This window comes from Leopardus geoffroyi, chromosome E3 (genome assembly GCF_018350155.1).
Source record: "Leopardus geoffroyi isolate Oge1 chromosome E3, O.geoffroyi_Oge1_pat1.0, whole genome shotgun sequence".
Lineage (NCBI taxonomy): Eukaryota > Metazoa > Chordata > Mammalia > Carnivora > Felidae > Leopardus > Leopardus geoffroyi.
This window is the reverse complement of record NC_059340.1, coordinates 395,079-419,454: the sequence shown is the minus strand read 5'-3', so window position 1 is coordinate 419,454 and position 24,376 is coordinate 395,079. Positions and strand designations below refer to the sequence as shown.

Here is a 24,376-nt window from a genome sequence, read left to right as displayed (position 1 = left end):
AAGGTATTTTTCAGATGGGACTAGCATGGACATCAGCTGCTGGTGAGTGAAGGGGTGGGCCTTAGCCAGTCAGTTGAAGGCTTTTCTTGAGAGAAGAAAGACCCGCGTGTCCCCCCGGGGGAGACACCCCCCGCCGGCCGGCCCTGTAGATTCTGGACTCGCGGTCCCCACTGTCCCGTGAGCCAATTCCTGGGCTCGACGTCTCTCTACACATATACGTCCCATTGGTTGTCTGTCTGGAGAACCCCAACTGACGTGCCTGTCGGCTTTTCTGGAATAGACAGGTGTCTGTGCAGGGGGTGTGGGGCCCCTGAGGCCCAGGCCCGGGTGCCGGGCAGGTGCAGGGCCCTGGGCGCCTGCAGACGCGGCTGCCGTAGGGAGCATGGGCTGGGGGCTCTGTGTGGCTGGCCTCCTTTCCTCCAGTCAGTAAGTGGGGCCGGGCCCCCGCCCTCATGCCTTTGCCTGGCTGAGTGTCTCCACTCCATTTTGGAAGATGGTCGTGGGGTTTGCTTATCCGTCTTCTCTCCGCTGGTCCCCGAGGTGTGGCCGAGGCTGGTGGAGACCCCCTGCCCTGCACAGGTGCGGGAAACGGCCCTACAGACACTTGGTGAGTCATGAACGCCTGCCGTCCGGTGGGAGCCCAGCCGGGAAGGCAGGGCTGGGCTGCAAGACCGGGGGCCTCGCCTGAGCCCTGAGGGTCTCTGTGCCGGAGCAGTGCCCCTCCTGGGCAAGGTGGTCTCCCGGCTCTGTGCGTACACCTGCTGTGTCTGAATCCCCACGACACCAGACCCCCAGAGCTCTTGAAAACATCCTCAGTGGATGAGCGAGGTCGGTCTGGTAAACCCGGCCGACAGACCCGGAGAGTACAAAGCCCCTGGGTCCTCCCGGGGCCTGACCCGTGGCCGCCGGTGGGGTGGGCGTGGCCCCGTGTTCTCTAGACCACTTCCCTCCCAAAGAGCCGGCAGGCACACCAGGTGGGACCCACCACGTCCAGGCCTCCTCAGGGATTGGGCTCCGGGCAGAGAGAGGGCGAGCGGGTGCAGAACTGGCCAGGCCCCCAGCTGTTCCAGACCTGCCTCCCGGCTCCTGGTCTCCAGAACTGGCAAGGAGGTGGGCGGGCCTGACTTTGCATGCCCAGGAGGACCCCCTGAGGCCCACCGGCTGGCGGCTGGGGAGACATTGTCACGGAAACCCCAGATTTGGTTCATCTGCTCTCTTAGTAAGTTAATTTTGTAAACGTCCACAGTGTTGGAGCAAAGGCATAACCACTGCTCCCGAGGCCACGGTCTGTCCGGGGACAGGCCCTGTTGGCCCCTCAGACACACGGACCAGGCTGGTGGGCACGCACGATTCACCGGGATCTTGGGGGATGGGGAGGAGACCTCCCCCGTGGGCATGTCCTTCTGTGCCCAGGGCCGTTCGTGGCTGGGCTGGTGCCATGCCCTTGCGTGCCAGGCCGAGGCGGGGCGGGGACAGCAGCTACGGGCGCTTCTGTGTTTACTTGCCAAGGAGGGAAGTGGCCCCAGTCCGTTGGCGCAGACTGGCCCTGGGTCCGCGTGGAGGAGGGCCGGGCCTCGGCAGGAGGGCCCTGTAGCCGGGGGCCCTGGGGCCAGGAGGTAGCAGGGACGGTCCCGCCGGAGAGAGGGTGTGCTGGGCAGGTTGGGGCGGGGCCTGAGGTGCAGGAAACGTTCTGCAGACGGAAACCAACAGAGGGAAGTGGCCTCCAGTCTGCATCCGGGGATAGCGATTGGCCCGGACCGTTGTTCTGCGGGCCTGGCGCGGGGCTGCCCGAGGTCACGGGTGCTTGCTGGCTCGTCGGCCAGACCCCCAGAATAAGAGCGAGCAGGATTTCAGAGAAGTTCTCTCTCTCTCTCTGATTTTTAAGATTTGATTTTTTTTAAGTTTATTTATTTATTTTGAGAGAGAGAGAGTGCTCGCAGACACATGAGTGTTCACAAGCTGGGGGGGTGGGGGGCGGGCAGGGGAGAAGGAGAGAGAATCCCAAGCAGGCTCCGAGCTGTCAGCTCGATCCCACAAACCACGAGATCATGACTTGAGCCGAGGTCAAGAGTCAGACGCTCACCTGACTAAGCCCCCAGGTGCCCTGAGACTTCATTTTTAGGGGGTAGTTTAAAAAAAAAATTTTTTTTTTGTAACGTTTATTTATTTTTGAGACAGAGACAGAGCATGAACGGGGGAGGGTCAGAGAGAGGGAGACACAGAATCTGAAACAGGCTCCAGGCTCTGAGGTGTCAGCACAGAGCCCGACGCGGGGCTTGAACTCACGGACCGCGAGATCATGACCTGAGCCGAAGTCGGCCGCTTAACCGACTGAGCCACCCAGGCGCCCCAGGGGGTAGTTTTAGATTCACCGCAACGTTGAGCTGAATGGATAGAGATTTCCCATAATTCCCTGCTCCCCCCCAGACTCCCCCGTTATTGGTGTCCCCCAGATGGTGGATTTGTCACAGTCGGTGACCCCACACTGACACGCTGTTATCACCCGGAGTCCGTGGGTCACGGGAGGGTCCCTCTGGGTGGGTGCACGTTCTGTGGGTTTGGGCGAACGTGGGACGGCAGGTGTCCACCGTCCCGTGTCTCTTGCGCTGTTCGCTGCCCTAAAAGTCCCCTGTGCTCCCCCTGCTCCTCCCTCCGCCCTGAGCCCAGGCAGCCCCCGTCTTCTGTCTGCGCAGCCCTGCCTCCTCCAGGACGTCCTATAGTTGCAATCAGACAGCGTGCAGTCCGGGTTATCGGTGATCGCATGCGTCCTTTGTGGCACGGAGTCGCGGCCCCTCGTCTGGACCTGACCCCGCGTAGCCGCTCGCCTGCTTAGGGGCAGCATGCTTGCTGTGGGCATAGCCGCCCTGAACACCCAGCCGCCGGTTTTTCTGTGACCCGGGGGCGCGGTTGCCGGGTGCGAGGGGTTTGCTTCCACCCACACTGGTGCCCGCTCGGTGCCTGGACGGCCTCCCTCCGACGCCAGGGGGGCCTCCCAGGCCCTGTCCCGTGCGGGCCGCTGTGACGTCTCCTTCCTCGTCAGGGGCTCGACGACCCCCTCGCCAGCTCACCTGCCTGCACACCTGGCCGACCCCTCAGGCAGGACCTGGCAGGCCAGGCCCTCGGCTCTGATCGGCCTCGGCACACGGACGTGAGGGCACGTACGTCGCCTTCCGTGCCGCCGTGGATTAAGTGCACTGTCGTGTGGCTCGGGGCCTTGGCACTGTCTGCCCCAGAGCCTTCTGGAACACCACACAAGTCAGCTTGCTGGAAGCCGAGGCTCGACCTCGATGGGAGCCTTAGAAAAACAAAACATTAACAAAATCGTGCCACCGAAGTGTCACTTCCTGGAACGAGTCTGGTGACACAGAAACGGCTTTAGGAAAACATTGCCTCCTCCCCACCCGCCATCCCCCCCCTTCACCGCAGTCCCCACGGCAGCTCGTTTGCGTCCCTAAGTGCCTCCTCCTTGACGGGTTCTTCCTGGCTTCTGTTATCGGCGTCAGAGACGTGGTGAAAGTCTGGGGGATGTTTCTCCCAGACAGAAAACGGGCCCCCCGCCCCAAGGTCTGCACGTCCAAACTCTTTCTTGCTCAGGCCTTCACCCCGGGCGCAGGGCTGGAGCGCAGTTGCTGGCCACGGTGCCCTGTGTGGTCTGGGTTGGGTCGCCCACCCCCCGGAGAGGCGTTGGGACAGGAGCCTACCCGTGGCTCTGGTGCCCCGGGTGGAGGCCGCCAGCCGCCGGCACAGGGAGTCTGCAGACAGTGGTTCCTGGGGACGGGGCTGGTGGCCGTTGGGCTCGGCGGAGCACCAGAACCATTGGACCCCAGAGTGGACTGCAGCGGGCTGCCCGCCCCCCACCCCCAGCCTGGAAGGAGCCCTGGGTGGTGGTCCCTCTCTCCTGCCCTCACTCGAAGCAGGGTGTGTGTGGCCAGGAAGCCTCGGACCCACTCCCTGGTGCCCCTGAGGCTGCGGGTGGCAGGGAGGAACCTGCCAGACGTTGGGGGCAGAGCCTGGGGGGAAGGGAGCCGTGGCCTGGGACCCATAGGCCCCTCTCGTCATGCTCCAGGACACCTTTGGTGCGGCCGCCTGCGTGCAGCCCGGACATCGTGTGTGCCCGCTGGAACATCGGTCACCGGCCGCTTCCCCCTGCTCCTGACAGACGTCGCCTGACTTGGGGGGGATGAGACAGACCGTGGGTTTGGAGGAAGGACCGCCAGCAGCCAGGGCTTGTGGCGCTTCACAAGGCTTGTGGTGTCTGTGGGGCCCCGGCCTCACGGGTGACCTTTGGACACCAGCGCGAACCCGGCCAGGGTGTGGGCGGCCGCGGGGTGGGATGCCCTTGCCCCGTGGCTTTCCGCCGTGCCGCAGGGAGGGGGGACCGGGGCTCTGGCAGCGTCGGCCCGGCCCCTCGGGGGGAACAGAGAGGAGCTCGACGGGCGCCCACTCACCGATGCCGGGGGAGCCTGGGGCTGTCTGCGAGGTGCTCTCACCCGCGGGCTCAGTTACTCCCGTGCGCGTGCAGACGTGCAGCACGCTGCCTGTGCGTAAGCACACAAGCACGGACGGCGGTGCGTCCACAGGGGTCCCGGGCGTCAGGCAGGAACGGGCGGGAACGTCTCGTGAGCGCCGCAGCCACGGGTGTTTTCTGTTCCGCCTGTGCAAGCGCCCACTGCCCTCACGGCCACCTGTCCCACCTGACGGGGATGGGGCCATTTCTGTAGTGCAGGTGGTCGGGCCCCAGCTCCGGGAGGCCCAACGGTCCTGTACCCACTCTGTGGAAGAGGAGGCCGAGGCTGGGAAGTGGGGGGCCCCCGCGGCTGTGGCCGGCGCTCCGCGGAGCTGAGGTCGGCCGGCTCTGGCTTCAGGGGGGGCTGGTGCGTCTCTCACGGCTTTCCAGCCCCTGCCTGGCGGCGCTCAGTTGTTCAGGGGCGCATACAGGGTCTGACGGACGCGGGTCCCGCACGAGCCTGTCGTCCGCCCGGGGTGGTGGGTCCAGGGGTCCAGGGAGTCGCTCTGCAGGCACTGAGCCCCCGAACGAATGAGTAAAAGGCTGTGCGGCTGGGGTCCTGGAGCAGAAGCCGCCCCCAAGTGCCCACCCGCGTGCCACCCTGACGGGTTCCCCTCGCTGTGGGCATCGCACCCGCCCACTGCAGAAAATCTGAGCCACGGAAATCTCGTCGGTTTTTAAAACTGAAACGGCGCCGAAGGAGGGAGTCATCTAGGAATCCCGCCCCGGCCGCCGGTGCTAACGCTTTTCTCCTGGGCCCTCCCAGGCCACGTTCGGCGAGACCCGATTATTTTCGGGCCGGGCCTAGAGTCACTGAGAGAGGAATTTGACGAGTACGGTCTAGCCTTCTGGCGAGTGTTTCTCCGGCCCGGAACATTCCGGCTGGCGGTCCCTCGGGGGTGTCTGTGCAGCCCCGTCGGCAGCCTGGGCAGCGAGTCGTGGGAACCGCGGCCCCGCGGGCACAGGGTCTGCACCCACAGCGTCTGCCGGCACTGCCAGGTCAGGAGGCCCCGAACCCACGCGCCCGAGAGCGCAAGGAAGCGTGTTCTCGCGAGCACGTTCAGGGCCGGGAGGTGGCTCCACGTGGCCCTGGGGCCCCCTCGCCTTGGCGCCCGCGGTCGACGTCACAGCCGCGGGGGGCAGCACGCACCCTGTCCATCTGTCCATCTGTCCATCCGGGAGAACGTGGTCGCGTCTACCCACAAAGGAGGCGGGGGGCTGCGGCCGGCGACAGTGGTGCTCCCCTGCCGTGTGTTTGCCGTGGGCTCTCCCTGCTTCATGTGTGACGACCTTGCTTCCGTCTGGCTGGGACGGTGACATACCCATGTGCACGTGCCCCCCAGCGTCCACGGTCGTGGCCTGCCTCGTCTCACGTGGCCATTGCTCTGTGCGCCCCCGGGAAGGAAATGCTGCTGGTCTCTCGGTGGATGGTGGTCCCCCGACTGGTGCTGGCCCACCCAGACCCATCCCTACTCCTTCCTGGGAACACCACCCGATCCTCAGCCCCTCCCACTGCTGCCCGTCCTCTCGGCCGGGCCTCGGTGAGCGTGAGGCCAATGCGGTGTGAGGGAAGGTTGCTGGGAGCTTCTGGAAGGTTTTCCTGCTGAGGAGAGAAGCTGCAGGAGGAAGCAGTGGGTTCTGTGCCTGCTGATAGCAAGGGGAGACACTTGGCGACTCCCGGAACCGCGGCAGCTCCTGTGCCACCATGAGGGCCTGAGGTCGCCAGAGCAGAGCCCCGGGCCCTGACACCTGTCTGGGCCACTGAGTCGGCTGCCCATCTTCTGGTTCCACTGCCTCACAGATACTCCAGGAGCCCCCAGGCCCCTGCAGCTGGCTTTGCATCTGAACGGACGCTCTCGGCCTGGAGTGTCACTGATTCTACACACGGGACGCATCCGGTTCCACTGCTGGGGTTTTGAAAGAGGAAAACAATCCCCGTTGTAAAATGGAAATTATGTAAACGGGAATGGAAGGCGCGTAGGTCACGTACGTCATCGTTATAGGACATAAATGTCAAAGAATTAGGTGGGCACAACGGGGCTCTGAGAAAAATCACGCCCGTCTCAGCAGCCCAGGGCACAGAGGGCCCGCACACCGTGCCGGGGTGACCTTCCCTGTGCCTCCCTGATGATGTCGGACGGAGCCCGTGAGTCCCTCAGCCTTGCTCCCAGCCCAGGGCTCTGTGCCTTCTGGGGTTGGGGAGGGAGCACGTGTGCTCCAGGCCCTGCCACCCTCGCCTCCCGGGCAGTGGCGGCATCGGTCTGCTGTTTAGACGTCTGGCTCCATCCATCAGCTGGCTTCATAAACACGCCAGACGCCCACGAGCTGAGCGGCCCCATGGCCAGAGCAGGGGTGAGCGCGGGGATCCAGCTGCCGGCGGGGGGGGGGGGGCTGCCGATCGGTGCCCGGAGATTCCAGGCACGGCGGCACCAGCAGGGTCTTCTCACGGCGTCTCCCCCAGCCTGCGGTGAGGCGGGAGCCGGCCTGGCCGGCGACCTGAGCCGGGTAAACTGAGCCCCCCCTTGGATCAGGATCACGTCTGTTGGTGCTGCCAGGGCACGGGGCCGCGGACGCGCCTGACCGGCTGAGGGCCCGGGTGCCCCGGGGCAGCAGAGGGTACAGGGGCCCTCGTCCACCCCGGGCCTCAGCCCCCTCGGCAGCGGTGAAGGAGTCGGCAGCCTGTCCCAGAGGCTCGGTTATTCCGGAGGCCGTTGAGCCCGGCCGCGGGGCTCAGCTGCAGGAGTGATGCTGTTTATGCACATCCACCGAGCAGGGCTGAGCGCCGGCTGGATGCTCCGGGCAGTTTACAAAGCCTCACTTCTGATCCTCACAGGTGTAGAGTCGGGGGGGGGGGGCTCCCCAGACAAGGGACTGGCCTGAGGCGCTTGGCAGGTGAGGGGGCCTGGGGTCAGAGCCCGTCTGCGGCTCCCCGCGTGTGAGGCGGCTCCGTGTTAATCATTGAGCCTCTGCAGACCCCCCACCCCCGCTCGGGAGGGGCCCCGCTGCTCCCTGGGGGCATGACCTTAGACCACGCCCATCCCACTGGAGCGCCAAGTCCTTGGGAGCTAGCCCGAGGTCAGCCCGGGGTGCCCCCAAAGATTCTCCCCACTGCCCGGCCTGCGGTGGCCTCTGACCTCACACCCTTCTGTCTCCAAGGAGGAAACGCCTGACTTCGGTTTAGACGGGGAGCAGGCGGCTGGGAGCTGGAGGGGGGGTTGGGCACGCCCCCTCGCCTGTGACCCCCCAACTGCTGACCCTCACCTGTCCCTTGGCGTCTGCAGGGCACGGCCTCCGTCCTCCAGCGCCGGTCCCCCAACGAAGAATATGTGGAGGTGGGGCGCCTGGGGCCCTCCGACTACTTTGGTGAGTGTGGGTTCCCCGCCCTCTCATAGGGGAGCCCCGGAAGGGCCCTGAGGTGGAGAGCTGCGGGGCGCCCATGGGGGGCAGGCCGGGACACCCTCAACGGACGTGGCTGTCCCCAGGGAGGGCGTGACCTGGAGCCCCGAGTGACCCAAGTCCCTGCGGGGAGGCAGGACGGTGCCCAGCTGTGCTCCCAGGGTGACGTGTCAGTGTGTGTGTGTGTGTGTGTGTGTGTGTGTGTGTGTGTGTGTGCGTGTGTGCATGTGTGTGCCCTCGCATGCGTGCACGTGCGCGTGCTGGGGGCCAGTGGGAGGGCCAGCCGTCTGGAGAAGCCCTGGGGACCCGGCCCCTGACCGCCCGCTCGCCCGCAGGGGAGATTGCGCTGCTGCTGAACCGGCCCCGGGCGGCCACCGTGGTGGCCCGGGGGCCCCTCAAGTGCGTCAAGCTGGACCGGCCCCGCTTCGAGCGCGTGCTGGGCCCCTGCTCCGAGATCCTCAAGAGGAACATCCAGCGCTACAACAGCTTCATCTCCCTCACCGTCTGAGCCCCGCGGCCCCGCAGCCCCGCTTCCGTGTGCTGGCCTGTTCCCGTGTCCACGGGCCGTGGGGGCGGGCGCCCCAACTCCGCGGGGCCGCCCCTTCCTCCGGACTCCTGTTGGGAAAAAAACGGTCACCTCGTGCGTTTCGAAAACAAACGGCCCTCAAGACCCCCCAGGCCTTCCCCTCTGCCGCTTGTGGGACCCAGCCTCACTCCTCCCCGAGTCTTGGGGGCGCAGGAGTCAGCTGTGAGTCCGGGCCAGCCCGGGGCGGGAAGGGGGTGCTGGGCTGGCCGGGTCGGGACGTGCGCTCGCCCCTGTGCCCCAGGGGCCAGGCCACCAGGGCTGCAGTCTGAGTGGGGTGCAGTGACGTGAGAGGGGGTGTCCCACGGGGATCCTCTGTTTCCAGGGGGTCCTGTCGGAGACGCCAGGCAGGAGAGTGACCGAAAGCGGCCCCTGCCTCAGACAGGAGGGGGCCTCATCTGGCCGCAGGCGAGCCCCCCCCCCACCCCGGGGCCCAGGCTCGCGGGAGCCCCTAGAGGAGAGATGTGGTCGAGTGTGCGTCCCCACCTTTCCAGAGACTCGCCCCTCGGGATGGCCAGCGTGCCAGACGGTCACCCTCGCTGGGCCGGACAGCCGGGACAGGAAGGAGACATCGGGAGTTGGACGCTTTCCACGACCCGGGGAGCACGGTTCTCTCAGAGTCAGGCTGGGGGCCGCATGATATTCGCTTCTTTGCAGGGCAGCTCCTTGGGGACCTTCTGAGGGGGAGGAGGGGTTTCCAGACACGCTCTGGGTACGGTTGTGACGGCCAGGGGCTCCTTCTCACTTGTCCGGCGGCGCCCCACTGGACACGAGCCCTTGCCCCGGGAGACAGGTGCTTCCTGAACCTCCATCCTCCCGGAGCAGGAAAGATAAAAACCAAACAGCCCCACACCGGCCCAGGTCGACGATCGATGGAAACCCCACTTCAATGTGTTTTCGGTCCGCGTCAGCTGGAGCTAGAGAGGCCCCGGGGGCAGGACAGAGAGCCACGGTGGCCCCTGGTGACAGACATGAGAACGAGGTCGTGCAGTTAGCCCGATTTTGCCCTTCCTACGCACGTCTGGGAAGCCGCCAGTGTGAGGCGACCCCGGCCAGCCCTGCCTTTGCCCGTGGATTTTCTGTGATGCCTGAGCCGCCATGCGTACCGTGAAGTTTCAACGCTGCATGTGTATTAAATGTGCCACGAAGTACCTCTTCCCACGTTGGGCTTTGGTCTGAAATCTTTAACAGAGGAGGGTTTTTCTTTGGTTTTTGTTGTGCAAAAATATACATCACATGAGCTTGACCATCTTAACCATTTTAAAAAATACGGGGCCACTGAGCACATTCATGCTGCTGTGCAGCCCTCCCCACCGTCCGGCTCCGGAACGTTCCATGTCCCCACCCTGAGACTCGGTCCTGTTACACACAGACCCCCACTTGCTCCCCCAGCCCGGGCCCCACTGTCTCCTCCGTGTGTGTGAGTCTGACGACCCCGGGGCCTCGTGGGAGCGGGTCCCAGAGCGCGTCCTCCCGTGTCCGTGAGTCTGACGACCCAGGGCCTCGTGTGTACTCAAAGTATCGCCATTTGAGCATCTTCTCAATATCAGAAATGGCTCCTGAGAGATTCTGTGCTCCTCTGGGGATGCGGTCTTGGGCCCCGGCGTGCATTTACACGTGCAGTGTGGCTCAGGGTGCACGCGTGGGGCGCCCGCCGGCCGCAAGTTGCTGTGGCTGCCGGTCTGCCCGGCACGCTCCCTGTGCAGTGCTGACGTGTGCACGGCTGTGGGTCTGGTGCGGACCTGGGGATGGCCTCCTCCTGGGCCCTGGCTCCCGCTGCTCGGAACCGACCTGTGGGAATCGGCCGGATGTCTGTGACCTTCATCCACGTCCCCGGACCTCTGTTTATCTGTGTCAGCAGGGCCCCAATGTTCTCCGCGATTGATTCTGTTAAAGTCACACATCTGACCCTGTGAGACGTAGTTCTATAAATAACTCTTATCTTCCCAAATCCATTAGAATGCCTCCTCGTCCTGTGGCTTGGCACGTGAAGGCCCTGATTTGATGTCAGAGTGTCCCCAAGGGAGGCGGCCTGGGGGCCCCACGCTGGCAGCAACCTGGCCTGGGGGGCTGGGTTTGGGGGGAGACAGCGAGGGAGACTGGGGGAAGGACCCTGGGCAGGGCGGAGGTGCGTGTCGAGGGACCCCCCTCAGAGGGTGGGCATTGGGTCCCAGAGCCTCTCTGTTCCCTCCTGCTGCAGAATGAATTCCCCAAGTTTGGCAGCCCCAGACATTGGGGGCCTCGGGGAGCGGCTTAGCTGGGCGGTTCTGGCCTGGGTCCCCCGAGAGGAGGAGGCCGGGGGGGGGGGCTGGGGCTGCCTCCCTGGGGCCACCCCCCACGCCCCATGTGCAGGGAAGCCTCGGTCCTGGTGCGGGAACGCTCCCGGGGACGCCTGGGCTCCCCCCGCGAGTGGCCCGAGGGAGTGAGCCTGTCACGACCTCGTCACCTTCAGTAGAAATGTGACTCCCACTCGTGGGGACGTAGGGTGTCACTGCCCAGCACGCAGCCCCGAGGTCAGGGCTCTGGCCGCTGGGTCCCGCTGGTGGCTGGGGCCGTGACGGGCGTCAGGGGCGCCGTGGCACGGGGCGTGTCCTGACCACCGCAGGCAGAGGGGCGCGAAGAACCCTGAGACCCCGTGGCGCAGATGAGCGGCTGAAGGCCGGGGACGGCGGCCGCTGCTCGTGGCTGTGTAGCCGCCAGCCCTCCTCTGCCCCGTCTGCAAGGCCGCACCGAGCAGCATCCTCCCTCCGTCCTCTCAGACTGCTTCCTGGCCTGGGCCTGGGGCCACACTGAGCCACCGAAGGAAGGCACGGGCTTTGAGCCTCCAGGTCTGGCGTTTTGTCACAGCGGCCGCGGGAAACTCGAACCGAGGCCCGGCTGGGTGTGGGGCCGAGCCCTGTGCCCATCTCCAAGGCTAGGGTCGACCACCACCTGAGCTGCCCGGCACTCGGGCCCCTCCTCAGAGGCTGGGCCCTGCTGCCTGCCGCGGGGCCGAGGCCCCCGAAGCATCTTCCCCAGCTGGGCCCTGGGCCCGATCCCTCTGGCACCAGGCGGGCACAGACCCGGGCTTGTGGGCTCGTGAAAGCGTACTTTTGTGTGCCTGAGACAACAAGCTGGGCGATTGTTCCTGCCCCCTTGCGGCCCCCAGGGCGGTGCCAGGGGCTCCGTACAGCATCCACTGCCGGGAAGGGGTCCGAGCTTGTGTGGTCACCCCCACCCTCCGTGGCCTGGGGACTGTGGCCACGCAGGCGGAGCCCCACACCGCCCCCCGCCCCCAGGTGCAGGGGCCGTGGTGGCCTCTCTGTCCCCGGTGGCCCCGGTCCTCTCTGCTCCTCTGGGGGCTGACTTGGACCCCGCGAGGCACGGAAGCGGTCAGGGCGTGGCTGGGGCCCAGCTGGGTGGACCCCCGGCCCCGATAAACACTGGGATAAATACGCAAAAGCACACCCAACTGTTGGCTGAGGGAGGGAGATGCTGGGAGATTCGGTCTCTGGCTTCCGTGGGCCAAAAACACTTCGACCCGAGTCTCACACCTTCTACGAAAATTAGCTCGACACAGCTCACAGACTTCCACGTAAACATAGAAGGCTAAAACTTCCAGAAACACAAACAGGAGAAGATCCTGGGATCTCGAGCGAGCAAGGAAATTGCTCTGAGATCAGATACCCAAAGCACAATCCATAAAAGGGAAATTGGATTACTTGGAATTCCTGAAAATTAAAAACATTTGTCCTCCAGCCGCCTCCGTGAAGGAAACGAAAAGGCAACCTGCAGACGGGAGAGAATTTTCCAACCACACGTCCCACAAAGGGAAGCAATCCGGACACCCGACGGTAAGACACAGCCACCCAGCGAGGGCGTGAGAGGGCGTCGCCCTGGAGAGAGCCGCACGGCCAGCGGGGTGCAGACCTTGGGGACCACACTGCACACCCATCGGGGCGGCCGGGGCGAAGGGTGGCGACAGCGGCCAGTGCCGGCAGCACGCGGGGCCACGGTGCGGCCGTGCGGGAGACGGTGGCGTCTTTTTTTTTTTTTTAAACGTTTATTTATTTTTGAGACAGAGAGAGACAGAGCATGAGTGGGGGGGGGGCAGAGAGAGAGGGAGACCCAGAATCCGAAGCAGCTCCAGGCTCCGAGCTGTCGGCACGGAGCCCGACGCGGGGCTCGAACCCACGGACCGCGAGATCACGACCTGAGCCGAAGTCGGACGCCCAACCGACCGAGCCACCCAGGCGCCCCGACGGTGGCGTCTTTAAAAAGGAACAAACCACACGCAGCACCAAGCAGCACGTGGCACAACCGTCACACGGCGGAGAGAGGCGGGTGTGTGCTCGCAGGATGCCTCACGCCGAGGCTCCCGCAGCCTCCCTCTGGGGCCCCGCTCGGCCAGCTACCCGGCTGCGGCAGCAGGACCCCGGGCGCGTCTCCAGAGGACGGGGCTGAGCAGAGGCGCGGCCCTCACGTGCCCTGTGTGGCCTCCTTGAAAGGACAAAACGAGGAACTGGGGGGGGGCGGGGAGGGAGCCGCTCGAAAAACGCCCCCCCGGGCGCTGCGGGGGTGACGGGCCCATTGGCTGCACCCACATCAGGACCCTGCTGGTGGGACTGCGCTCGCGCTCTGCCAGACGTGAGCCCTGGAGGCAACCGGGTAAAGCATACCCAGATACCCGGTATTTGGATTAAAAGGGAAAGACGGAGGCTGGGTGTCTAAGGGGCAGGAAGGAGAAGGCCAGAGGAAGGCGAGGTGGGGGCAGGGGTGGGGAGGGGCACAGACACCCCCGGACACCCTGCCGAGGGGCCTGGGTCACGGTCAGAAGCCCCCGGACAGCGTGGAGCCCAGGAGCCCCAAGTGCGGGGCGTGGTATGGAGGGCCCGGGGTCCGGCGGGACAGCAGGGAGGACAGGGCCCGGGGAGGGTCGGCCTCGAGAGACCGCGGCCTCCTCCCGAGGCCTCAGGCAGAGCAGGAGAGGGGCCCCAGGGGGGGTCAGCTCCCTGAGTCTTCACTTCGAAGCGGCACCCCCAGCCTGCCCCAGCCCCTCTGCCCACACGCCCAGAGGAAAGTCCCCAGAGCCACTCGTGTGGCCGCGGGCCAGTCCCTGGACCTCTCCAGGCCTTCCCGCCCCTCTCTGGAGTGGCCTGGGAACGCATCCCCCGCCCACAGTGGTCCAGAATCCCCTCCCTGACCTGGGGTGGGCTTGGGGGGCGGGGCTGGGGACAGGTGGCTCCGGGATCGCTGGGCAGCCTGGCCGGGCCAGAGTTAGAGGCCATCCTTGCAGTGACCACGCAGGTTCCTTCAGGAGTTCATTCCTTTTGCGCCCCTTTCACTGTTCCTGGCAGTGGGGGTGGCTCAGCGCCCCCACAGACACCCTTTGCGGCTGTCTGGCCTGAGGGTTCAGAGGAGGGACCCCCCCTTGGGTCCAGAAGCCCCTCTTGCTGCGCGTGAGCGGCTGCGGCGGCTTTTCCGGGCCAGACGCGGGTCTTGTGAGCCTCAGCGTCCCCACCCGCGAAGTGGGGGTAACGACCCCCACAGCCCTGTGGCAAGAGAAGACCCCAAAAGGCGAGAGGAGCCTGGCAGGTCCCGGCCGCCCTGCACACCCTGCTGGGGCCAGTGGGGGCCCTCCGTGCCGCCCGTGGCTGCGGTCCGCCCGGCCTCACCTCGCCCGGCTGGGCAGCTGAATCAGCCGGGCGGTGACTCACTTTGAGGTCGGGCACTTCCCTCCCGGGGCCAGGGCTGCCGGGCCGTGCCTGGGGGAGGGTGACTCCTCGTCTGGGAGGCTCTCGCCCTTGGCGGTGGCCTGTCCGTCCGGGCCGACTTGGGGGTCCTGGGCCCCGCAGTTCAAAGGCTCCTGTGGCCGCTGCAGGCCATGGGGGCTCTGGTCCCTGAGACTCAGATCCAGACGGGGTCCCTGGGGTCTGGCCTCGCCTCCCCAGAGTGTGGCTCGACCCCACCCCCTTCCAGGAAGACTTTCCTGACGCCTCCGACCGCACTGACCTCGCTCTCCCCTCTTGGACGGCTCTTGCCTCCTGGATGTGACCAAATTAGGAAGTCGATGACTCACTTCTCTGCCCCAGCCTCACCTCCAGTTGGGCAGGGCACCCCCTGTCTTCTGGGGGTCAGCTAGTCTGGTTCTAACTTAAGCTCCAAGGGCAGGGAAACCTTCAATTAGTCTCTCCATCTGGGCCGAGTAACCTCAGACCCACGGCAGGCTTGGGGGCCACCAAGGCCCTCAGAACCTTTCCATGGGAATCGTTCAACAAAGAAAGACCTTGCGCGGGTGCAGGGGATTTTAAAGTCCACGCGTAGAGCTCATACGTGGCCTCCCAGGTCGCGGGGTTGAATCTGCTGCTCCAGTGGGAGTCCGCTGTAGCTGGGGCTCAGGTCTGCCTCCGGGACAGAGCCCTGTGTCATCCCCCCGGACACCTCCCTTTCAGCCTCCCCGGTCAAACGTTCCTTTTCCCTTTACATTGGAGAAATCAGGCGCGTGTGTTTGGGGAATGTTCTGGGGAACTACCTCACCGTGCTGGCGTCAGGGGAGCCTATGTCGGGCTGCGAACGCACGGTCATTAGAATATAATCCAATTTGCCTCGAGTCCTGGTCCCGTTTCTTATGAGCCGTGGGGCACCAGGCAGATTTCTTCACTTGCCCTGTTCGGGGCCTCAACTGTTTGGTGTACAAAGTGGGGGTACGAGGTGTGATTAGATGTGCCATGAAATGGGGTCCTTGCGCGAACACCACTGAGCAGGCGGTCTGGAGACACCCCAGTGTGGAGTTACTGCTACACGGGACGTCCGATCATGTCGCACGCACTCACGAGGATGCCAGGCTCTCCCGCTTTACCCAGACGTGTGAATCCCAGAGCCTGTGGCTCCGATGGGTCTGGCTCCCGGCTACGGGGCCCGTCCCGCACATGCCAGCCGGACACGTGTCCTTCCTCCCCCTTCCTCTGCTCGTTGAGCGCCCCCGTCTCCCCGGGGGCTGGCCCCTGAGGATGCCCAGATGAGGAACGCCCACCCAGCAGCTGCTCTGGGACCCAGCTTTGTGGAGGTCACAGACGTGGCCTTGCACACGCGACTCCTCCGTGTAGTGTCCCTCTGAGGCCCGGGGGCCTGAACAGCCATCATAGATTGTGCAGGTTAAGACATGGGGCAGAGCCCGGTGAGCGTGGCTTGTCTCTGCTCCCCGACGTCAGGGCTCGGGGACCTCATGAGCAGGGGACAGCTGCCGGAGCGTTCCTCTGACCTTGTTCCGGGTACTCTGCTGGGCCCCGAGGACGGAACCCACGGCCCCTGGGGTGGCCTGAGCTTCTGCACAGCCGGCCTCCCTCCGTGGGCGCTGCACGGCCGGGAGCGGGGTGAAACGCCCGGCCAGAGATGCTCTTAGGCCCTGCTGTGAGGGTTGGGGGTCGTCACCTCTGCGTATTCTCTGCCGTCCAGCCCACCTGGACTCGGGGAGGGGACCCGGGCCCCACTTCCCGGCGGGGGAGAGTTTGAAGACCAAGCGGTCATGTTTCTGAATTGCCGCTCTCCCCCAGGTCCTAGGAACACTGGCCCTGGCCGGGGGTCGGCAGACCGCGTTGTGCTGGGCCTCGTGTCTCTCCAGGGGCCCTCCTGGGGCAGTCTTGGGGTGGCCGAGGCTGCGGGCCAGCTCATTGGTCTGCACCAGGCCGGGTGTCTCCCTACACAGGGGCCCTCTCGGTCTGCTCCACAGCTGTCCCCCACATAGCCCCATGCAAACACGTTTGTCGGACGAACGCACGATCGACTGAACCCACGCGTAAGCCCTTGCAGGGACCGCCTGGGTCCGAATGGACTGAACTGCCTAGTCGAGGACCCCGAGGAGCCTCAGACGGGGCGGGGAGGCTGAGCCCAGAGAGGGCACTTCACCAGCCCCAGTAGATGCCAGAGCTGGGACGGGAGCCCCCGGGCCCCAGACCCCCCTGTGGTTCCCCCCAAGCTGCCGGCTCAGGTGGAAACGTGTGGTGTTTGGCTTTTGGCTGATTTACAAATGCGCTCCGGCAAAAGGTACGTGTTTCTGAGGGACAGAGCCCTGGTCATACCTGGAGACCCCTAGGAACACCCACATTTCATTTTTCTAAGGACTAAATAGGTTGCCGGGAAAAACCCGACGAATTTAGGCAGGTCGGCTGTGAGTTCTCCACATCAGCTGCCGTCTGTGGTGTGTGCGTCTGTGAGTGGCCTCTCTGGAGGGGTGAGGGTGGCGGGGACAGCCTCAGCAATCCGGGGCCTGGAGGAGGGGCAGGAGTGACCCCCGGGGGGCCCCAGGCCTGAGACTGTGGCCACACCCTGGGGACCGTGAGCCTTGGTCCCAGGGGACGAGAGGTGCGGCCCCAGGGGCAGGGGGGCCGCGCCCAGCCGGGGCCGCCCCCGCTGCTGTGCCCCGCCACCCCCAGTCCAGGCCTCTCCCGTGCGTCACCAGCCTCCCGGGAGCTCCCGGCCCCCTGCTTCCCTGCTTGGGCTCCAGCCCCAGACCGGCCCCAGGGAGCCTGCAGACTGAGACCAGCATAGAGCCCTTGCTCTCCTGGTGCTCCCACCCCCCAGACCCAGGCAGCCCTGGTCCTCACCTGCCCCAGAGCCACACCCCTCCCCAGGGCTCGCCCCTCACACTTCGCTTGCACCCCCACCTCCAATTCCAGTGACCCCCGTCGGTCCTGCTTCACAATCCACTTGGGCCTTGCACAGGGCGGCCAGTCCAGAGATCTCTGAGGCATGACAAGAACCAATGGGGAGTGTCTGGCCTCAGGGCGGGGCCCAAGTTGGGACCCCCAGCGGACTTCCGCGGGCTTGGGGGCACCCACCATCACCCTCCCAAGTGCTGATGCCTGGGCTGCGTGGGGCCAAGGGAAGTTCCTCGACTCCCAGCTCCCGGATGGAGCCGTAGGAGACGGAGAACCTTCCGGAATGGAATGCAGGCCGCCCACGGGTGTTGAAGCTTCCTGTGCGGGAAGCCTCAGTCCTGGTCTCCGTCCCTCAGGTGGCCGCTGCTCCTGAACTAGGGGGTTGAACTACGGGGCCCCCAGAGGGTCCTTGAGGTGCTGGGGAGGGAAAGGGATCTCGGCCGTGGGCTGGCCAAGGGGCAACGTGGACGAGACCGCCTGGTTTCAGACCTCACGCTGACCCTGGGGGGCTGGGGACCCCCTCGCTGCCGCAGGGGAGCAGGAGAGGTCTGAGCGCCACCCACGAGGTATGGGGCTCCAGGCCTCTCGGGGACGGTCCCGGGAGACCTTGGAGCCCACCTCACGGGGGCTGACAGCAGGTGAGGCTGGTGCTTCGTGCCTGCCTGCCTCCCTCCCTCCCTCCGTCCCTCACTCGTCCATTCATTCGCTCAGAAGGCCAGTGCCCGCCAGGGCCGAGGGGGCTCCTGGGTGGGCGCCCATCCCCACAGTCCTGCTCCAGGCCTCCCCGGGCCCTGGGAGCCAACAACTCCCAAGTGCTTTTGCCTTCGAGGAGGGGCTGGCCCCGTGGCGGACGTGGCGGATGCTGCGTTGGCACAGAGCCACCATGCCAGCCTCACAGCCACTGCCGTGTGCCGAGGACCGAGCGTGTGCCAGGCGTGTGCTGAGCGCCCAGGTCCCCAGCACAGAGAGCCCCCCAGCAGCCTGCGGGACCCACTGTCCCACTGAGGAAACAGAGCTCGGAGAAGGGCTGACGTCCGTGGCAGCCGCCTGGGGGCCCCTCCGTTCCCACTCAGGCGTGGTCTCCCCCACCCTGGAGCCCGGATCTGAGCCTGCCCCTGCCACCTTTCCCTGTCGCTGATCACGGACCCTCTGTGCACAGCCAGGCCACCACCCCAGGGGAGCCGGCCGGCTTCCTCCTCTGGGGTCACCTTGCCGCCATGCGGGGCCGACACCAGGGCTGGTGAGGGGAGGCCGTGGGGTGCGGAGAGCAGTGCCCCCACGGTTCACGGCCAGCCCCCTCGTCTGGGCCTCCGCAGCCCCTGCATGGCCCTGGGCACAGCAGATTCCTGTCCCTGGGGCCACCCGCCCGGGCACCTCAGCTTCTAGGCTGAGACCCAGGGAGAATGCGGGCCAAGCAAGGGGCCTGGCACGTCCCACAGACATTGTCAGGACCGGGGTCTCATGACAAATGGCCACGTCCTCCCCGGAGCCCCGACCTGGTGGGGCCATGAGACACTACATGGGAGGGTAGTGAGTTCCTGTGTTCCATGAGGAAGACGTAGCCGGGTCACGGCTTCGATAGGGCTGGGGGAGGGGGGAGGAGGGGGGCGGCCAGGAAGGAGGGGCGGGGCTTTGACGGGGCTGGGGAGGAGGGGGCGGGGCTTTGACAGGTTGGGGACACTAGGAAGGAGGGGCGGGGCTTTGAGGGGGCTGGGGAAGAGGGGCGGGGCTTTGACGGGGCTGGGGAGGAGGGGGCGGGGCTTTGACAGGTTGGGGACACTAGGAAGGAGGGGCGGGGCTTTGACGGGGCTGGGGAGGAGGGGGCGGGGCTTTGATGGGGCTGGGAAGAGGGGCGGGGCTTTGACGGGGCTGGGGAGGAGGGGGCGGGGCTTTGACAGGTTGGGGACACTAGGAAGGAGGGGCGGGGCTTTGAGGGGGCTGGGGAAGAGGGGCGGGGCTTTGACGGGGCTGGGGAGGGGGGGCGGGGCTTTGACGGGGTGGGGCACTAGGAAGGAGGGGCAGGACTTTGACAGGGCTGGGGGCTGGGGAAGAGGGGGGCGGGGCAGGACGCACAGGGGAATGGTAGTAGAGGGTGTCTGGGAGGTCCTGCTGGGGGCTCCAGGCAGATGTAGCCTGAGGGCAGAGTCACTGTTGGGAACAGAGCCCCCGCCCAGCCTCCTCCTCCAGGTCAGCCCTGCTGTAAGCCCAGCACCCCGCTCCTGCTCCTGGGACAGGTGCAGAACCGAGCAGAGCGCCAGCCCCCAACAGGCCACCAAGGTGGACGCCTCGCCTGGAGGTTCGGCCGGGCACCCAGGTACATTTGGAGCCCCTCAGGCGTGGCTGCTTGGGCTCAAACGGGTGCCCGCCTCCAGCTGGGAGGAGCCCAGCTCGCACACACAGACGCAGGGGTGCAGGCACCCACCAGCCCCTCAGGTGTCTGAGCACGTGTGAGGAGGGCGCCGCCGGGGCCTGGGGGCTGACCCCACCCAGCCACCCTTCCACAAGATTAACCTTGCAGGGCTCTGACCACCTTCAGGACGCCGCCCGGGGTCAGCAGGTGAGCTGAGGAAGGGGAGGAAGGGGAGCTGGGAGAGGAGAGGGGTTGCCTTGGGAAGCACACAGGCAGGGCAGGGCTGCAAGGCCTCGTCTGGACTCTGTCCTGCTCTCAGCCCCTGTGGGGCCACAGCAGGACACGGGAGCCCACAGAAGCCGGGCCCGAGCTGCAGGCTCAGAGGGGCTGCTGAGCTGAGAGGGTGTAAGGACCCACAGGATGCTGTCCCTTCGAGTCCCCGCCACTGGTGGCACAGAGAGACAGCTAGCTTCTCGTCCTCCAGGTGCCCCCTCCTCCAGTGAGGCCACCAGGGAAGCACGAGGCCCTCGTTCAGTCGCTTCCAGAAGCCGGAGCCCCGTGAAGAGAGAACGAACGCTTGGGGTGCAGAGGAGACAGGGTGGGGACGTTCTGGGTTCGGCCAGATCTCTACTGGGGTCTGGCTGAGCGGGATGCCGAGAGCTGGCACGTCCCCCTTGGGCCAGAGGGTCTGGGGCAGGTCCCTGACACCGCCCCCCCCCCGGCTGGGAAGGCACCTCCTCCTTCCTGCCCTGGCCTCCAGGGTGACAGGGAGCCCTGGGGAGTCCCTGGCCCACCCTTCATCCTCGCGGCCTGGTGGCCGGAATGGTGCGGCTGGGTCAGGAAGGGATGGCTTGGCACTGGAGGCGCAGGACGGGCAGGAGGAGGATGGGGACAGCGAGGAGGGGGAGGGGTGGTGGGGGAATTGGAAGTGCATTCCAGACGGTTGACTCAGCACTGCAGCCGGGCCGGGGAGGGGAGCGGCCCAGCTGCCCTCCCGGGAAGGTCCCTGGGATCGCTCCCTGGAGAGGAGATAAGATGGGTGGGGCCCGGCTGGAAGGAGAATCCCTGGCCTGGGCGGCTCTGCTCCTGGCTGCTGGCTGCTGTCCTAGGCTCTGCTCAGGTGCCTCCTCCTGGAAGCCTTCTGGGATTCCTCCTCTGCTCCTGGACCCAGGGGTGCCCTTGGGGAGCCTGGCTTTATTCAGCCTCCTGTCAGACACGGGCAGCGTCCAGGGGGGCCGGGGGGATCCTGGGAGCTGAGTGGGTGGATGTTTTGGGGGACCCTTCAGGAAAGTGCTAAGCCATGCCCCCAGGCACAGCCACCAGCAGAAGGGATGCACCCCCTTTGCTAAACAAGGCCCCAACCCGCCCGCCTGGCTGGGCCCTGTTCACTGCTTCCCGCTGGGTCTGGAAGACCCAGGGGCCCGTTCTCTGGAGGCTGAGTTGGTTGAGAGGCCCCCGAACTTCTCCTGGGAGGCAAGGGGTGCGTGGTCCAAGAGTCCCCCCACGCGCCTGTGGCGGGAGCTTGCCTAGCCCTGGAAATCACCCTTAAGTCCAGGGCGCCCTGGGGTCCCCCCACCCACGTGGGTCACCCGGAGGGTACTGTGGAGGACGGGGTGCTGAGGATGCTTTCTCTGGGGGGTCCCCCCGTGGGGGGAAGCTGGGCGCCGGGTCGTGAGGACACACGCGGCCTGAGCAAGGACCGAAGTGCCCAGAGCCGTCCAGCTGGCTCAGCCCCGGGTGCCTGGCCCACGGAGACAGTGGGGTGCGTGGTCCTTGTGGTTTAACCTCCTGGTTTGGGACTTGTTATGACTCCTGAGAAGCCGAGGCCCAGAGTGGCTCCATGACTTAGCCACAGAACATGCTAGAAAGAGCGTGGACTTGGACCTGGGTTTTCCAGGTGCTGAGCTGCCCTCACCCCAGACCCCACAGTCCTCAATAGTCCTCGAGAGACCCTCAGGGACACCTGGGGGCCCCCCGGCCCGGCCGCACCAGCCACTTGGGAAGGTGACAGCTGGGTGGTCCCAACTGCGGGATCTCGTGGGGGGTCGGGGGCCGTGGGCCCCGGGCCCGGGCAGATCCCGGGTGGCTGCTTCCTGCCCACACACCAGCTTCGCCAGTGGGAGCCTGCACGGCGAGGAGAGGATTATTTATAACCTGTTATCTGTCGGGACAAGGCTCTGTAACTCGGGGGAGGGCCCAAGGCTCAGCGAGGCGGGTTCGGCGGCAGCCGTGGGCACGGGCAGTAGGGGCCGTGCACTTCATTCCCGCCAGAGCCCAACGCACACTTAATTTCCCCTGGAGCCCCCGGGGACAAGGCTGGGGCCGAGGGCGGGCTGACGCGTCTGAGGGGGTCACTCTAGCAGCAGAGTGGAGATGCCCTGGCTGGGGTGGAGGGGCGTGCCTGGGACCACGGGACGGTTTTCCTGTGGGAAGGTGGGGGCCGGGGCCAGGAGGTGACCTCGGGGAGGCACCGGTCAGGTTTCAGAGACATTTTGAGGGCCGAGTCAACAATGTTTCCTGACACACGGACGCACAGGCAGAGGGCTTCAGGGTTGGCTCGCAGGCTGTGGTCTGAGCGGCCAGAAGGACGGTGTCCCCAGGGACAGAGCACGCAGCAGAACCAGGGGCTGGTCTTGGCCGTGTGAAGTTTGACTTGTCTGTCGGACACCCAGGCAGAGGTGCTGAGTGGAGTCTGGGGCTCAGGAGGGAGCTCTGGGTTCGAGGTCTTGGCAGAGGGGCGAGTGGAGCATGGGACCCAAGAACGCCATCGCACCATTTCGGGGCAAGGGCCGTGCTCTGAGAACGAGGGAGCCCCAGCTGCTTCTGGCAGTCGTCTCGTCACCGTGAGGCCTGAGCTGAAGGAAGACACCGAGGGAGAGAGGGCCACTGACACACAGAGCCGCGTCCTCGACCAGACCTCTCCTGAAGGCTGCCCACTGGGCAAGCCAGCTTGGGTCGAGTCCCCCCACCCTGAGGCCGAGAGCTTCTGGCCAAGGCCGTCAGCAGGCAGGTAGACCCCTTCCTCCGTGAGGGCATCACACATAGCAGGTGCATGGTAAATGTCTGCTGTGGAAGGAACGCGTCTCAGGGCGTCCGTCCTAGAGACAGAGAGGTTGTCTCTGATAAAACACTTCCAGAGTGTCAGCTTCAGGGGATCCAGAGATAACCCTAGTGTAGACCAGAGTTTGGGTCGTAGGGGCTGGGTGGCCCTGTTTTGCGTTCACAGGGCACACGCTGTGATCTTAGCTGCACGTGAAGGCTTGAAGGGCGGAGCGCGGCACTGTCCCGGGGAGACTGGAGCTGGTGACGTGGGGTGCGGAGGGACCCCTCGCCCGCACGTGTGGGGCCACGCTGCCTGTGCTCCCCCACCCAGGGCTCCCGTGGCTGGGGGGGCGGGGAGCTCTGAGCTGCAGGCGGAAACGCCCCGAGCTGAGCGCCGGGCACAAGGTCTGTGCCCGCGTCGCCGCAGGCGGCCCTCTCCGCACGCCGGCAGTGAGACGCTCGCCGGCTCTGTGCTGACTGCTTCCCAGGCATCACCCCCGTCGCCTGAGACCACAGGCGCTCAGAGAGGTGAAGCCTCTTGTGGCAGGCTGCACAGCCAGCTGGTGGTGAAGCTATCCTCAGACCCCGGCTGGCTCCCCTGGGCCTCGGGCCTGGTCTCTCTCCCGTCCTTCTGACGTCCCGCCGGCAGGCGCATAGTGGGAGCTCAGGAAGCCGGGGGACCCACACGCCGCTCCCCTTGTCCCCCCAGAGGGGAGCCTGGGCCGCAGAGGTCGCCAGGCCTCCCCCCACCCCAGGTCTCCCGAGGGTCACCGCAGGACAAGGATAAGATCATCCTTCGTACTTTGCTCTCTCCTGTCGAGAAAAACAGCCACAGATGAAAATAGCTTCCCCGGCAGTCACAGACGGGGAGGGGTGTCAAGCTCTCCCTCTGCTGGGCCCACAGCCCTTGTCCCCAGGGAGGAAGGACACTGCCGGGGTCACTCAGAGCACAGGTGTGAGCCCTGAGCTCCGGCGCCCGCTCCCCAGGGGGGGGGGGGGGGGACCAGCCGGCAGGGGTCAGGGGCCAAGCGGACCGGGACAGAGCGGCCCCTCCCAGGCCGGCCTGGTGCAGGGTGGGGTGGGGGACGCCTGGAGGGCTGAGGACCACCCAAGGAGGGCCGCATGCAGCCTGGCCCTTCGGGGCATCGTGTCCCCACCCCCCGCCGGTCAGTGTCCCTGCTCTGAAAGGGCCACCATCCCTGCAGTGTGGAGGGGCGGGGCGGCGGGGCAGGGGGGGAGCGCTGCCCTCTTTGGAGCCTGGGTGTCTCTTCCGAAACAGTCGGGACTGTAGCTCTCACACCAGTGACACCCGCACCCCACGCCACCTGGACGCCGGGCGGAAGGAAGCCAGACCAGCGGCGGCTGCCCTGACCCCGCCGTGGACAGCGTCCCGTCTCCGTGGTTTCCACTTCGGGGAGCTGTCTTCGCCGCCGTCCCGGGGATGGACAGTTTCCAAGCAGAGGGTCAGGAAAACAAGGCCTCTCACACCTGGGATTTTCGGTTGTTTCCAGTGTTTGTGGGACCGGTCGCGCCCCTCCCCCCCCCCCCGGAGCCCCCCGCGCACGCACGCGGCCGCTCTGTGGTGGGGCCACTTCCTTAGGCCAGGTGCCCGGACGCGGGGCTGCAGGGTTGGGTCACGGCCAGGGCTCGAGGTGCCAAGTCGCTGTCAGCGTCGCTGCGGCCCCTCCCCCGCTCCTGCCGGCGCCCCCCGCTCGGGCTGCTCGCGCTGTCCGTGGGCCCGTCCACCGGCCTTGTGGCCGGGTGCCCCCAGGGCTGGCTTGCCCTGTGTGTGTCAGCCCGTGCTTTCCCGAGGAGGGACCCGCGAAGGAGACCCGGCAGGTAGACGGCTGTGACCACCACAC

At 66.1% G+C, this 24,376-nt stretch overlaps 1 protein-coding gene across 2 annotated transcripts in view; it reads left to right on the top strand.

Annotated features, from left to right (window-relative positions):
- The window catches only part of PRKAR1B (protein kinase cAMP-dependent type I regulatory subunit beta), a 107,203-nt gene extending 97,556 nt beyond the window's left edge, over positions 1-9,647 (top strand). For both annotated transcript variants that reach the window (XM_045460704.1, XM_045460703.1), the window contains exons 10-11: positions 7,789-7,870; positions 8,239-9,647. In XM_045460704.1, coding sequence (XP_045316660.1) covers positions 7,789-7,870; positions 8,239-8,411 — 255 coding nt within the window. In that variant the 3' untranslated portion in view covers positions 8,412-9,647. The remainder of the gene's footprint in view (positions 1-7,788; positions 7,871-8,238) is intronic.
- The last annotated feature ends 14,729 nt before the right edge of the window (positions 9,648-24,376 follow it).